At 36.9% G+C, this 13,219-nt stretch overlaps 4 protein-coding genes across 5 annotated transcripts; 3 read left to right on the top strand and 1 right to left on the bottom strand.

Moving 5' to 3' along the window:
- Window positions 1-147: 147 nt before the first annotated feature.
- On the bottom strand, window positions 148-3,000 carry LOC113502911 (aldo-keto reductase AKR2E4-like). The gene is made up of 6 exons (XM_026884663.1): window positions 2,772-3,000; window positions 2,324-2,497; window positions 1,910-2,026; window positions 1,455-1,622; window positions 953-1,156; window positions 148-488 (listed from the first exon to the last, which is right to left on the bottom strand). The coding sequence occupies exons 1-6, from the start codon at window positions 2,844-2,846 to the stop codon at window positions 309-311; spliced, it is 918 nt and encodes a 305-aa protein (XP_026740464.1). The 5' UTR covers window positions 2,847-3,000; the 3' UTR covers window positions 148-308.
- Window positions 3,001-3,106: 106 nt separating this feature from the next.
- LOC113502912 (ribonuclease P protein subunit p29) lies at window positions 3,107-3,959 on the top strand. The gene has a single exon (XM_026884664.1). It carries the CDS (start codon window positions 3,284-3,286, stop codon window positions 3,914-3,916), a length of 633 nt encoding a protein of 210 aa, XP_026740465.1. The 5' UTR covers window positions 3,107-3,283; the 3' UTR covers window positions 3,917-3,959.
- Window positions 3,960-4,313: 354 nt separating this feature from the next.
- LOC113503131 lies at window positions 4,314-6,375 on the top strand. The gene is made up of 3 exons (XM_026884950.1): window positions 4,314-4,613; window positions 5,071-6,300; window positions 6,338-6,375. Exons 2-3 carry the CDS (start codon window positions 5,076-5,078, stop codon window positions 6,373-6,375), a joined length of 1,263 nt encoding a protein of 420 aa, XP_026740751.1. The 5' UTR covers window positions 4,314-4,613; window positions 5,071-5,075.
- Window positions 6,376-11,215: 4,840 nt separating this feature from the next.
- Window positions 11,216-13,101, top strand: LOC113503030 (CCR4-NOT transcription complex subunit 10). 2 transcript variants are annotated; one of them, XM_026884823.1, is made up of 2 exons: window positions 11,216-11,844; window positions 11,951-12,058. In XM_026884823.1, the coding sequence occupies exons 1-2, from the start codon at window positions 11,368-11,370 to the stop codon at window positions 11,966-11,968; spliced, it is 495 nt and encodes a 164-aa protein (XP_026740624.1). In that variant the 5' UTR covers window positions 11,216-11,367; the 3' UTR covers window positions 11,969-12,058. The 2 variants fall into 2 exon arrangements, with proteins under 2 accessions (XP_026740624.1, XP_026740623.1); XM_026884822.1 differs by having other exon boundaries at window positions 11,220-13,101.
- Window positions 13,102-13,219: the final 118 nt, after the last annotated feature.

Below are 13,219 nucleotides of genomic sequence, written 5' to 3'. Positions count from 1 at the left end.
AGTGTACTTATAGGCTGTTTTGAATTGAAAAACGTTCGGTAATTCCAATTTTAGAAACGCCACACCCACAATACAGTAGTTACGATCAAAATTTTGCAATCTGTAGGAAGGAATCAATGAATGGAGGATAAAAAGAAAGTACTAAAGTAATATTTAAAATATATTTCCAATTCAACATTTAATATTCTTATATGTAAATACGCATAAAATATGTACTGTATCACAACAATTATTGATTAGATCTGAGCTGATAAGATAATATATTTTATCACAAAACCTATTACTGTAGGAATATCCAACAATCACATTTAAAACGGGAAATAAGTCAGATGTTTGAGCGCGTTCGCTGGAACACACCTATGATCAAGATTAAAACTATCAACTAGTGCCATTTCAGCGTCCGTTAGTTCAAAATCGAAAATATTAAGGTTTTCTTCAATACGCGATTTGGTAAACGATTTTGGTATCGCCGGGATACCACGCTGAATCTGAAACAAAGAATTAATTTATTATTTAGTTTCTTACAGTGATAACAGAATTTAAAATCATATTGTTTCATAATAAACATGAATACTGAGGTCGAATTTCATGTCTTTATTGCCACAGACTTAGTGATTGAATTATGAATTAGATAAAATATTAACAGATACCAATCAGCGATCTCCCATTATATGCCTATATGGTCCACGCAGTGGCGAAGCGATGGGGGGGGGGCAGAGGGGCGGACAGCCCCAGCAAATTATTTCAAATTATCTTGTACAATTTCGATGATCCGCGCACGAACATTAGATTCGTATTTTGGGCGCCAAGGTGTGAATCCGCCCAGGGCGACAGTGACCCCAGCTACGCCACTGGGTCTATGGTCAAGCCAAGATATTCCTCGACAAGGCATTTGACCCTGAAAACTCGCTGCTACTTAACTAGCAAAATGATTGATATTTAAAATTCTCACCAAATATCTCAAAGCAATTTGAGCTCTAGTTTTTCCATATTTCTTAGCTACTTCTCCAAATTTCTCATCAGTTTTGATCACATCTTTCCCAACAAACTCTGGTCTTGCCTCTGATATGAGGCCCAATGGTGTGTAGGCAACTGGCAACACTGAAACCTTCTTACAATGATCCACAAGCTTGTGTTGGGTTAGTGTAGGATTTACCTGAAAAATAAATAAACATCATATTTAATATTGTAACTAATGTGGATGATTTTCTTTTAGATTCAAGGTTTTAATTGTCCACTTGTTTTAGGTATGTGCAACTTATTACTTGGTACTCCTTACAGGTTTCAAGCAAGTGTCTCGGTGTAATTAAACCTTAAAAATACCTAAACAAGTAGAACTGTTTGAAAACATTTTTTTTCTTTGATACTTAAACAATGTACCCTGACTTTTTTAATGTTAATTTGTAACAGACAGAAAAACAACCTTATTGTCGAGAACATAAAATTATTTTTACCTCAAATTGATTAATAACAGGTTTGATGGTAGCATTCTTGATCAATCTATCCAGTTGTTCCTCATTAAAGTTTGAGACTCCAATTGATTTGGCCAAACCCAGGCTGACAGTCTGCTCCATGCCTTTCCAAGTCTCTAGATAGTCTATGGCAGCATCTTCACCTTTTTCCTAAAACACAATTATGGATTTGATTGCATAAGCCAAACAAAATAAGTTTGATGTCTTAGTTGTGTATCAAATTATCAATTATGTATCTTTATCTATTAAAGTGGCATCATGTGCTATTTTTGTACATGTAGCATTTAAAGATAAAAAGTACAGTCAGTACAGAAAGTCTTATTTTTTTTTTCCTATCACAAGCCAGTCTGCTATGAAAGTAGCAAATATAATTATTTATTATCAGTCATAACATTCAAGGCCATTTTACTTAATTTTCAGGTGTATCTAAAACTTACATTAACTGAGACGGGCCAGTGGACTAGGTATAGGTCAACATAGTCCAGCTTGAACCGGGCCAAGGATTCTTTCAGAGAGGCTACAACAGCTGTTGGAGAGTGGCAGTCATTCCATACCTGAAATTATTTGAAATAAAATTGTTATTACTTGGAAGATAATCTTAAGTAATATTCAGGATGTTGTTAAGTAATGTTTTATGACATTCACACAAACTTTTTTTAAATCTGCAAGATTTTGAATATTAATAATTTAAGGTAATATCACTAAAAAGCACATATTTTTACACTTATTTTTTAGGCCAAAAATATTACACAAATCAATGTATTTTTGTAACAAACTGTCTTAAATGATGGACAGTGTTTTTCCTCTTGTTTCTTTACAAAATTTAAAGATTAACCATAATAAGTTCTTGCCTTAGTAGTAACAAATAGTTGGTCCCTTGTGACCAAACCTTCTTTTATTTTATTGTTGATTCCTTCTCCTAATTCCACCTCATTGCCATAGAATGATGCAGTGTCTATGTGCCTGTATCCAGCCTCTATGCCCCACTCAACTGCTTGCCTGAACTGGCCAGGGTCTGCTTTCCTCTGAAAGAAGTTATTATTTTTCTTGAGTATTGTTTGAGTTTAGTAAAAATATTGGAATCAGGTAAACTTGTCTGGACGGCAATTAAAAAAAAAAGCATATGTATAAAAAAAAAGTTCTGAATAAATTAGCTTTTATTTTTAATTATTATTCATGAGTACAATAAATTAAGTTTGAAACAGCACCCACTGCTCTTTAGTAAAAAAAAACCTTGTATTGTACATTTTACATAAAAATGTTTAAAAATAATGAAAGTAATGTTTATGATAAACTCACAGCGTAAGTGCCGAGGCCCACGATGGGCATTTCTCGTCCACTTGATAGTTTCACCGAGGGAACTTTCGGCGTCATTATATACCGAGAATATTTATAAAATTATGACAGAAATACAGTGAAAAATAGACGAAGGAATTAAAAAACAGTCAAATACTGAAAGTTCGAAATATCACTTAGTTTAACCTGCAACACAATGAAAACTACCTTATCAAGTACCATTCAGTTCAAAACAAAGTTCAAGATTTACTGCAGAATAAAATTAAATAGTTACGTTTTTCAAGTTCATCAAATGTCAAAAGTTTAATTTCATTCATTCAAGTCAATAGAAAATTCCATTGACGATTGAGTGTAACTATCATTTTATTCGTTCAAAAACGATAAACGTTGAAGTTTTGGTACTGACGGCAACTCGTCTGATTTTGACAACTGCCCAAAATTTACATGAGGATGTTGAGTATCTATATAAACACGCCAATTTAATTCTACATTATTGTTTAGAATACTGTCTTAAAATGTCATCAGAAGAAAATTTCAAGAAAGGAGCCGCTGAGGCAATAGTTGGCTTTTTAAATGCCAATGTTGCTAAGTCAGGACTTTCAAATATCGACAAGGAATTGAAAAAGGATTTTGTGCTTGCTAAAAAACGGAGTAAAGATCAAAAGAGAAGAGCTTCAAAGAAAAAAGTTCGCTGTCTAACAAGAGCTGAGAAGAAGGAGCTAGGTTTTTATGCAATACCAAGGAAAGGAGTACAATACAAAGAGGTTCTACCACTAAATAAAATATGGCTGCAATATATCAGTGAAGTGCTAGAATTAGATAACTCTATACCTGACCCCACAAGTAAAGCATGGGAAAACTTCACACAGACGCTATATAGAGCCGATTTTCATGGAAGTTTTTTAAAAGTTACAAGGTCTAAATGCCCTAGTTTAGTTGATAAAAGTGGTATTTGTATAATGGATACTAGGAATACATTTAAAATTGTATCAGAAAATAACATAACTAGCACTATACCAAAAAGAGACTGTGTGTTTCAAATGGATTTAAATAAATGTAAAATTACATTATTTGGGAAACTTTTGTGTGTGCGGCCAGCAGAGCGGTCAACTAAAAAGATTAAAGGACATATACATCCTGATTTATAATATTCTGAAGTATGTAACAAATAAAAGCCTAATTTCCTTTTAATTTGTGTTATTTACTGACAACATGGAATGTAGTGTCATAAGACTGCCGTTTTCAAGTCAGGTTTGTAATCCTGATGAGCAATCTTAACATTTCCATCTTTACTTTCTATTACAGTAGGATAATATCCTTGAATATGATTTAAAGTAATAGTTTTAAATAACTTGGAGGATTTTAAATTGACACTTTCAATTTTAAGTTGAATTTGATTTTCCTTTATTTTAATAGTGTAAGGTTTTATTTATTTTTAATACGAATTATAAAGATTGAAAGTTGTTAATTTGACTACTGTAAGGTTTTATTTATTTTTAATACAAATTATAAAGATTGAAAGATGTTAATTTGACTACTGTAAGGTTTTATTTATTTTTAATACGAATTATAAAGATTGAAAGATGTTAATTTGACTACTTTCCGATGACGGAACGTTTTTGTTGGCTGTTGGCGGGTCAACTAATTTTTGGGCGGGATTGATATTATTTTTGAATAGTGCGGAGAGTTATTAAAAAGTACTGTTGATTAATATCACCTAGGTGTTATAACTTGTGTAAAACAATATCGATTGGAAAAATAAACAGTGTAATTTAAGTACAGTGTGGAGTTTGATTCGATATAACCTGTTATATCTCAGAAGTGGGATCACCGGCGTAAAACTGCGTAAGTATCCATAGTCAAAAACTGTAAATAGCAAATAAATAGTGTGATATATATAAAAAAAATAGATTTGTTGGAATTTGTTTTTATATTATCGAGGATCTACACTAATATTATAAAGCTGAAAAGTTTTTTGTTGTTTGGTTGATCTAATTAATTTTAAACATAGAACATGATTGTCACCTAATTATATATATATGAGTGGTAGAAGGTCACAATGAAATAAATTAAATTTTCCAATGTATTCATACCTCACGGGGCGGTTTATCCGGTATAATTAGCAGTAAATTTATCACCTTCTTTCATAATAGTAACCACCCTAGTCCTAATATTAAGGATGGTATGTGTAAATTGAAATTTCTCAAACACCTTTAGCATTTATTAGCACAAATTATAAATACAACATGGTGTGGTAAATATAATGTACGAAAATAAAACCGTAAATTGTTGTGAGTTGCAGAAAGGATGGATCTTTCCAAGGGCCGTAAAGATGATCATCGGCGTCTAACAACGCCTCATCGTGAGCAGAGCGGTGTGAGGCGCTCACGCAGCCGTAGCCGTCGTAGTAGCGGAAATCGATCGCTGAGGGAGCGAGAACAAGATTTGGAGCGACAGCGACAGCGACTTCATCGCATGGAACACGTGCTTCAAGGGGAGCGTGACGCAGAACTACGGATGAGTCGTACCAAGCAGCAGCTGCGGATGTCTCATCGCAGTCCGCGTGCCAACTCCGACCATCGTGAACAGCGTGGTGACTCCGAGCGACGCGGATGGCGGCGCGAAGACTCCGTGCGTCGCGAATTGCGCCGCGACGATTACGAGCGTCGTCAGCACGATGCCGACTACGAGCCGCGGCAGAGCGACAGGAGGCCTTCGCGACACCAGCAGCGGGATCAACAAGGCCGCGACGCTAGCGTGGGGCGACGTTCAAGGTCATGTAGCCCTTCCTTCAGTACTAGAGATATTTACAAAATAATTCAGTCATTTAAAAATGATAAATCGTCACAGTCGTTTGAACAGAAAGCACATTTAAACAATAAACTTGACTATAAAAATATCTTACCGGAATTTGATCCTTCCACAAAAAATCAAAGAATGGACGTATGGTTAAAAAAGGTGAATGAATGTGCTTCTGTTTACGGCTGGGACGAAAGAACTACAATCCATTTCTCCATGCAGAAACTGCAAGGACTGGCCAAAACTTGGTACCAAAGTCTAACTACAATTCTTTATTCATGGACAGAGTGGCAAGATAAACTATTGAAAGCTTTCCCGTGCGAACAAAATTATGGCCAGTCCTTGGAGGACATGTTGAGACGGAGGAGTAGGTTTAGTGAACCAATTGAAAATTATTTTTATGAGAAACTTGCCCTACTCAATCAGTGTGAAATCAGTGGTAAACGTGCCGTCGACTGTATCATCCATGGTCTCACAGATAGGACGGCCAAATCTAGTGCCTTAGCTTTGCGATGCTCAGAACCTGACCAACTTCTACAGTTTTTACTAAGCAATAAGGACAACTTCAATCAAAATACTGTTAGAAACAAAACCTCTGACCACTCTAGTTCAGCTGACACTAATCAACAAAATAGAACTAACAGTACGGCAGGCGGTAATAGTTCGTTGTTTTGTTACAATTGTAAGGAGAAAGGGCACCCTTACCTGAACTGCCCCAAGCCAATACTCAAATGTAATACCTGTCACAAAATAGGACACAAAACTGAAAGTTGTCAATCAAAACCCGAAAATTCAACTACAAAACTAAATAATGTACCGAAAACAATGTGCATATCAAATTCGAATCCTAGTGCCAAGTACATAAAACGCGTACTAGTCAATGGCTTTTTTCTGGAAGCGTTCGTAGATTTAGGCAGTGAGGTTTCTTTAATCAGAGAAACTAGTTTTGGCAAATTAGGAGTCGAACATGACGGAATACCATCAATGATGAAAGGTTTCGGAAATGGAATTGTTCAGTCCTTAGGTTCAGTGTCACTTAAGTTATCGATCGATGACGTAGATGCTGTTGTGGTGTGTAAGATTGTGGACGACTGCTTACTCGAAAAACCGATGCTCATTGGCCAAACGTTTTCGGAGCAGCCTCATATTGTGGTATTTAAGGATGCGACTAAGTTGCAGTTCTTTAACCTTGCCACCGAAATACCATCTCATTGTTCCATTGATGATGAAGTTCGTCTAGAACAGGTTAGTTTTGTAGGGCATAGTACATTGTATGGAATCACAAGTGTACGGGCTGCAATGGAGACTAAATTTAGTGGCAACATATTATTGGATACGAAAATTGTAGGGAAACCAAGCGAACAGTATGTCGTACTAGGTGGTGTCTATCAGGCTAGAGACGGTATTTTGAACGCTATGATTATGCCCTGTTCTATCCCTTGTTCGCTGCGGAAAGCTTCTGTATTTGCTCGAGCTGCTAAGGTAAATGTTGTAGATTTTAATGGGGCAGTGTCTTCATCAGATACTCCCGTCGCCGCGGAATTTCATTGCGTTAGAAAAATTGAACAATGTCAAATAAAATGTGGGGATTTAGCGTCTCAGCAAGATCGAACCAAACTTTTAGAGTTACTTCAGCGATATGAACATTGTTTTGCTTTCGACCTTAAGGACCTAGGGTGTACTGATGTCACAGAAATGCAGATCGAACTTAATAGCGATCGTCCCGTGGTATACCGGCCTTACCGGCTCTCACATCACGAACGTGAGCAGGTCCGCGGTATGATAGACGAGATGTTAGATGCGGGAATCATTAGAGAATCTGTATCGAATTATGCCAGCCCCATTATCCTTGTTCGCAAGAGAGACGGCAAGACTCGTATGTGTGTTGACTATAGGATGCTCAACTCGGTGACTGTCAAGGAACGGTATCCATTACCAATCATTGAAGATGAGATTTCTCGTTTATCTGGTCAAGCGTGGTTCATTACGTTAGATTTAATGTCAGGCTATTACCAAGTTCCCATTGCCGAACAGCACAGACACCTCACAGCGTTTGTCACGCCAGACGGACAATACGAGTTTAATCGTGTACCGTTTGGTTTGGCCAACGCGCCGGCCGTCTTCCAGAGAATGATGAACCGCGTATTGGGTCCAGCGAGATTTGACAAAGCTACCGTTTATATTGATGATTTACTAATTTATGGGAGCAATTCTGATGAAGTTCTATTAAGACTTGAAGAAGTGTTACAGCTCTTAACTGATGCCAATCTCAAGTTGAATTTGTCCAAGTGTAGTTTTCTGCAAAATCAAATAGACTACTTAGGTTACGAAATTAGCTCCTCAGGAATGCGACCGGGTGAGGCCAAAATTCGATCTGTATCCAACTTTCCCAGGCCTCAAAACGTTCATGCAGTACGTCAGTTCATAGGTCTGGTTAGCTATTTTAGAAAATTCATTCGAGGATTTGCTGAGTTGGCTTTTCCCCTTACCAAGCTACTGAAAAAGGACGCTAAGTGGGAGTGGGAGGTCAATCAAGAAGAGGCTTTCGAGGCACTTAAGGATATGTTAGTTAACAGACCGGTCCTTGCTATTTACGATCGTCATGCGGAGACTGAGCTGCACACGGACGCCAGTAGGATTGGAATCGGGGCAATCTTATTACAGCGTTCAGCTAGTGCAGAAGCGTTGAGACCAGTTGCTTACTACAGTCGACAGACAACTCCGGAGGAAAAGAACTTCCACTCGTATGAGCTTGAAACGCTTGCCGTAGTTTGTGCTCTGAGGAAGTTTCGAGTCTTCTTGATAGGTAAAGAGTTCAAGATTGTCACTGACTGTAGTGCTCTACGTTCCACATTTCTCAAACGTGACCTTGTACCCCGGATAGCTCGATGGTGGCTATCTCTACAAGAATTCGATTGTATCGTAGAGTATCGAGCTGGTGTAAAAATGGCACATGCGGATGCGTTGTCAAGAAACCCAGTAGATGATGCTGTTTTACAAAGTACTGGTCAGTGTCCTTCCATATTAGCAATCACTGATGCGGACTGGCTTCTTACTTTACAGCTAGGTGACACAGAGTTGGCTAGGATACGTGACATTGTTAATAGTGACCTAGATGCGAAGGGACTCGAGTATGTTAAGGACAATTATATCATCCGGGACAATAAGCTCTACAAATACTTGAACGGGGATAAAACGAATATTAGGTGGGTAGTACCAAAGGGTGCGAGGTGGCAGATTTGCAAGATGAACCACGATGACATAGGGCATGTTGGTTATGAAAAGACCTTAGACCGTATGAAAAGTCGATATTGGTTCTCTAAAATGTCGCGGTTCGTAAAAAAATACGTAGGATCTTGTATTGAATGTGCGTATGCGAAGAAAACCGCAACCACTCGCGAGGGGTTATTACACCCCATCATCAAAGTTGCAATCCCTTTTCATACCGTGCATATTGATCATATCGGACCATTCGTAAAGTCCAAAAGGGGCAACACTCATATATTAGTGGTCGTTGACTCTTTTACTAAATTTGTATTCATAAAAGCAGTCCGAAATACCAAAACCTTGAGTGTGATCAAAGTTCTTGAAGACATATTCGATACCTTCAGGTCCCCTGATAGGTTAGTAAGTGATCGTGGAAGTTGTTTTACCGCGCACTCTTTCAAAAGATTCTGTTTAGACAGGGGTATCAAACATATTTTAAACGCGGTGGCGAGCCCTAGAGCTAACGGACAGGTTGAAAGGTACAATCGCACTATATTAGACTCCCTAACCGCACAAAATCTGAAAGACGGTGAGAAAGACTGGGACAATAAGTTAGGAAAGATACAATGGGGCTTAAACAATACATTACAAAAAACAATAGGTAGGTCTCCAGCTGAGGTGATGTTCGGGTTGAAAATGAACAGTGAGAATAATCCTTCACTCAACGAAATAATAGATTTAAGTCAGGAACATTACGATATATCCGACATTCGAGAGGAAGTCAAAAATAGAATCGACCAAGAACAAGACAAACAAAAGCAATATTATGACAAAGGCCGAAAATCGGCACGTACCTATAATAAAGGTGATTTAGTAAAAATAACCAAAACCAATTTTCAAAATAATGGCAAGAGTTCGAAGCTTTTACCTACATATGAGGGCCCATTCAGAGTTGTGAAAATTCTAGGACACGATCGCTATAAAGTTGCCCCTATTCCTGGTTTTGAGGGGATGAGAAGTAAACGTAAGACTACGGTAGCCTCAGATAGGATGCAGCCATGGATACACATTGTTTCGTTAGAGCTTGATGATGACGACAACGAGATGGAGATTATGGATGACAAAAGTGATGATGAAACGCAGAACTCTTCTTAGATTTATCACAGATAGACTTCAATTGTTTAAGATTTTGCTATTGATTTTGCTACAAAATGATAATGAATTGTTTCAGGTCAAGTGCGAGAATGGATGGGTTCGCAACTTGATTCCGATACGATGTTGAATTGATTCATGGGTGATCAGAAGCGAGAATGGATGGGTTCGCTACCTGATGCCTGTGGTCAATTTATGATTTTGATTGGTTCATTAAAGGTACTAAGATTTAATTAAGATATTATACCCTCGAGAATGGATGGGTTCGAGGTTATTTTACAATGCATGGATTTTAAATATTGATTGCTTAGATATGTACTCGTTTGTTATTTTATTGTTTAGCTGCCAAGTAATACCTGATTCTATACTAAGTGCAACGTATGTTATGTTTAGAGTGTAATTCACAAAAAAAAAGCTAAATTCTCTATATTAGGTTAGTATTGATAGGAAAATACTGTCTTCAAATTTTCCATACGAATGAGACAACCGGCCGTGTGTAAGGTTTTCAACGGTGGCGTGCATGGGGCCATACACGTCATCAGGATGGTCGAGTGTAAGGTTTTATTTATTTTTAATACGAATTATAAAGATTGAAAGTTGTTAATTTGACTACTGTAAGGTTTTATTTATTTTTAATACAAATTATAAAGATTGAAAGATGTTAATTTGACTACTGTAAGGTTTTATTTATTTTTAATACGAATTATAAAGATTGAAAGATGTTAATTTGACTACTTTCCGATGACGGAACGTTTTTGTTGGCTGTTGGCGGGTCAACTAATTTTTGGGCGGGATTGATATTATTTTTGAATAGTGCGGAGAGTTATTAAAAAGTACTGTTGATTAATATCACCTAGGTGTTATAACTTGTGTAAAACAATATCGATTGGAAAAATAAACAGTGTAATTTAAGTACAGTGTGGAGTTTGATTCGATATAACCTGTTATAATAGATAAACATTAATTAATCATTATAATTCTCAACTTTATGTTTTCAACAAAGCGTTTTAACGGTGAGTTTTTGCAGGTCTCTTTAATTGAGGAGTGTTTGAGGATTTGATATTATTGGAAACAAAGTTAAAGTGGTCATAATTATTTCTTGGTTAGTGCCAAATAAACACAGTATTTTTAGAGTAGGGTAGAAAGAACAAATAAAGTCAATTTAACTTTAAATTATTTTTGTTGATTATTATGTGATTATTTATTTTTTTATGCTCTACTAGATACGTACACATTAAAAAGTTATGAACTCAAAAGCTTTGGTGTTGGTCTAGTTAGAATTTTACTCCTTCACTTCGGTCAAGTTCATTTCGTTCACTCATTTATGTCATCGCCAAATAATCACAGCTCACAATATTGGAAGAATTGACCTATTTTCGTAAACAAATTTTAAAAAATAACCTTCTTCGCAGGTATTTTGGGGAGATTTCATTAAACTACAATGGCTAACACAAAGGACGAACCAGTCATTCTGGCACATGAATGTTATGTAAAAAAGGACTATACAGGAGCGTTGCAGCACCTCAATGAGTTGGAAAATCTGATTGGAAGTAGCAATAAGCGAGTGCAGCATAATAAAGCAGTGGTCGAGTTCATGATCAGTGACATGAAGAACGTGGACAAGTTAAAAAAGAACGTTGCACAGTTAACAGGCCTCGCATTTGCGGAAATCGACACGAAAGACCTCAGCTCCCCATTCTTGTTGTACAACTATGCTGTGTTATTGTACCATTCGAGATATTACTACCAGTGTACGGTTATACTAGAGCGGTTACTGGCTTCTAAGAATGTTAAGGACAATAAACTATTTCAGCAAATAGTCTTACTGCTCCTAGAAGCTACTCTCTGTAGACGGACCTATGAGAAAACTTTGGAAGTTGCTAAAGTTCATGGCGAGCCACTCAAATCTAATAATGAAGTAAGTGAGCTGTTTGAAAGGCTTGTGAGTAGAGCCCAGTTGTTACTAGGACAGAAAATAAAGTTAAATCTTAAACCTGACTCAATAGAAAATGTATTTATTATAGCACAACAGCAATACCTAAATGGAGATGTTAAAGAGGCAGCAACAACCCTAGGACAATACAAAACACTGAAGTATAATTATGACTTGAAGACTCAAGGGGAAGACATATGGGCAGCCATAAATAATAACCTTGGTGTAATTTATTTGTCTATAAAAAAGCCATTTCTAGCATCAAAATATTTTCAGCATGCTGTAAAGGAACATTTTAAAGCTATGGAATGTGAGGACAGTGAGAAATTGATAGCATGTAGAGACAGACCTCTTTATGTGTTTAACTTGGGCCTAGCATTACTGGCAGCTAACAATTCTGAAGGTGCTTTTGAGTGTTTAGTTGAAGCTGCTCGTCACTATCCAAACAACCCTAGAATCTGGCTGCACTTAGCAGAATGTTGTGTTAAAAAGTGTTGTAGTGAAGAAGCACAACAGTATACAGTTAAGAAATTAGGCAGTGGACCACACACCCGCATCTTGTTGTCAAAAGAAGGAAAAGATAAATATTCAACATCAGGAGAATCATTTGCCATCCCATCACTATCATTAGAGTTTGCAGCACTATGTTTAAGAAATGCTATAACATTACTACCTAACCAGGAATTGCCTGCTGATGCTACTGTGCCTATTATTCAAGCTCCACCAGGCCCACCTATTAACTGGAAACAGAGATGTGATCTGAAAAATTCTACATTAGTTCTCCAGAGTTATGTGTTATTACATCTACAGGATCCACTGTCAGCCCTCATGAGTGCAAATGAATTGTTAAATCAGCCAGAGCCATCAAGTTGCCATAAAGCATGGGCACATATTTATGCAGCCGAGGCACTCATAAACTTGGACCGAATAGCAGATGCAGTGGAACATCTAAACCCACCGATGATACATGATCTAGTGTCAGTATTGCCAAATCAAATGAAAGATATGATTGCAGTGAGTGTGTGGGCGAAAGCAGCAGTGTGTCACATCTTAAGAGGTGACTTAGTAACTGCAAGAAAGATACTTTTACAAATAAATTCGCCACGAGTTCTACCACTGCAAATGTATTTAGAAATATGTACAGGAAATATAGATAATTGCCACACATTACTAAGAAAACTCAGGTTTACAAATTTATCACAATGACTTGTTTAAATAATAATAAATGTCTATTTACCTACATTTTTAATGTTTTTTTTTTACTCATTAAGTCGTTATAATAGGCCCCTAAAAACATAAAAATGTACTTTACCCTACTTTAAAACGATTGAGCTAACTTATATTAAGCGTCTTTACAATT

This window comes from Trichoplusia ni, chromosome 18, assembly GCF_003590095.1.
Source record: "Trichoplusia ni isolate ovarian cell line Hi5 chromosome 18, tn1, whole genome shotgun sequence".
Taxonomy (NCBI): domain Eukaryota; kingdom Metazoa; phylum Arthropoda; class Insecta; order Lepidoptera; family Noctuidae; genus Trichoplusia; species Trichoplusia ni.
This window is presented reverse-complemented; position numbering and strand designations above follow the sequence as displayed.

What these genes read in the sequence shown, in the direction of transcription:
- LOC113503131 (XM_026884950.1), top strand. Translation starts at nt 5,076, where the DNA reads ATGGATCTTTCCAAGGGCCGTAAAGATGATCATCGGCGTCTAACAACG. An exon ending in CCCCAAGCCAATACTCAAAT is followed by an intron (nt 6,301 to 6,337) that starts GTAATACCTGTC and finishes CAAAACTGAAAG; the next exon opens with TTGTCAATCAAAACCCGAAA.
- LOC113502911 (XM_026884663.1), bottom strand. Translation starts at nt 2,846, where the DNA reads ATGACGCCGAAAGTTCCCTCGGTGAAACTATCAAGTGGACGAGAAATG. An exon ending in TGGGCCTCGGCACTTACGCT is followed by an intron (nt 2,498 to 2,771) that starts GTGAGTTTATCA and finishes AACTTCTTTCAG; the next exon opens with AGGAAAGCAGACCCTGGCCA. An exon ending in CTGTTATTAATCAATTTGAG is followed by an intron (nt 1,157 to 1,454) that starts GTAAAAATAATT and finishes TTTATTTTTCAG; the next exon opens with GTAAATCCTACACTAACCCA.
- LOC113502912 (XM_026884664.1), top strand. Translation starts at nt 3,284, where the DNA reads ATGTCATCAGAAGAAAATTTCAAGAAAGGAGCCGCTGAGGCAATAGTT.
- LOC113503030 (XM_026884822.1), top strand. Translation starts at nt 11,368, where the DNA reads ATGGCTAACACAAAGGACGAACCAGTCATTCTGGCACATGAATGTTAT.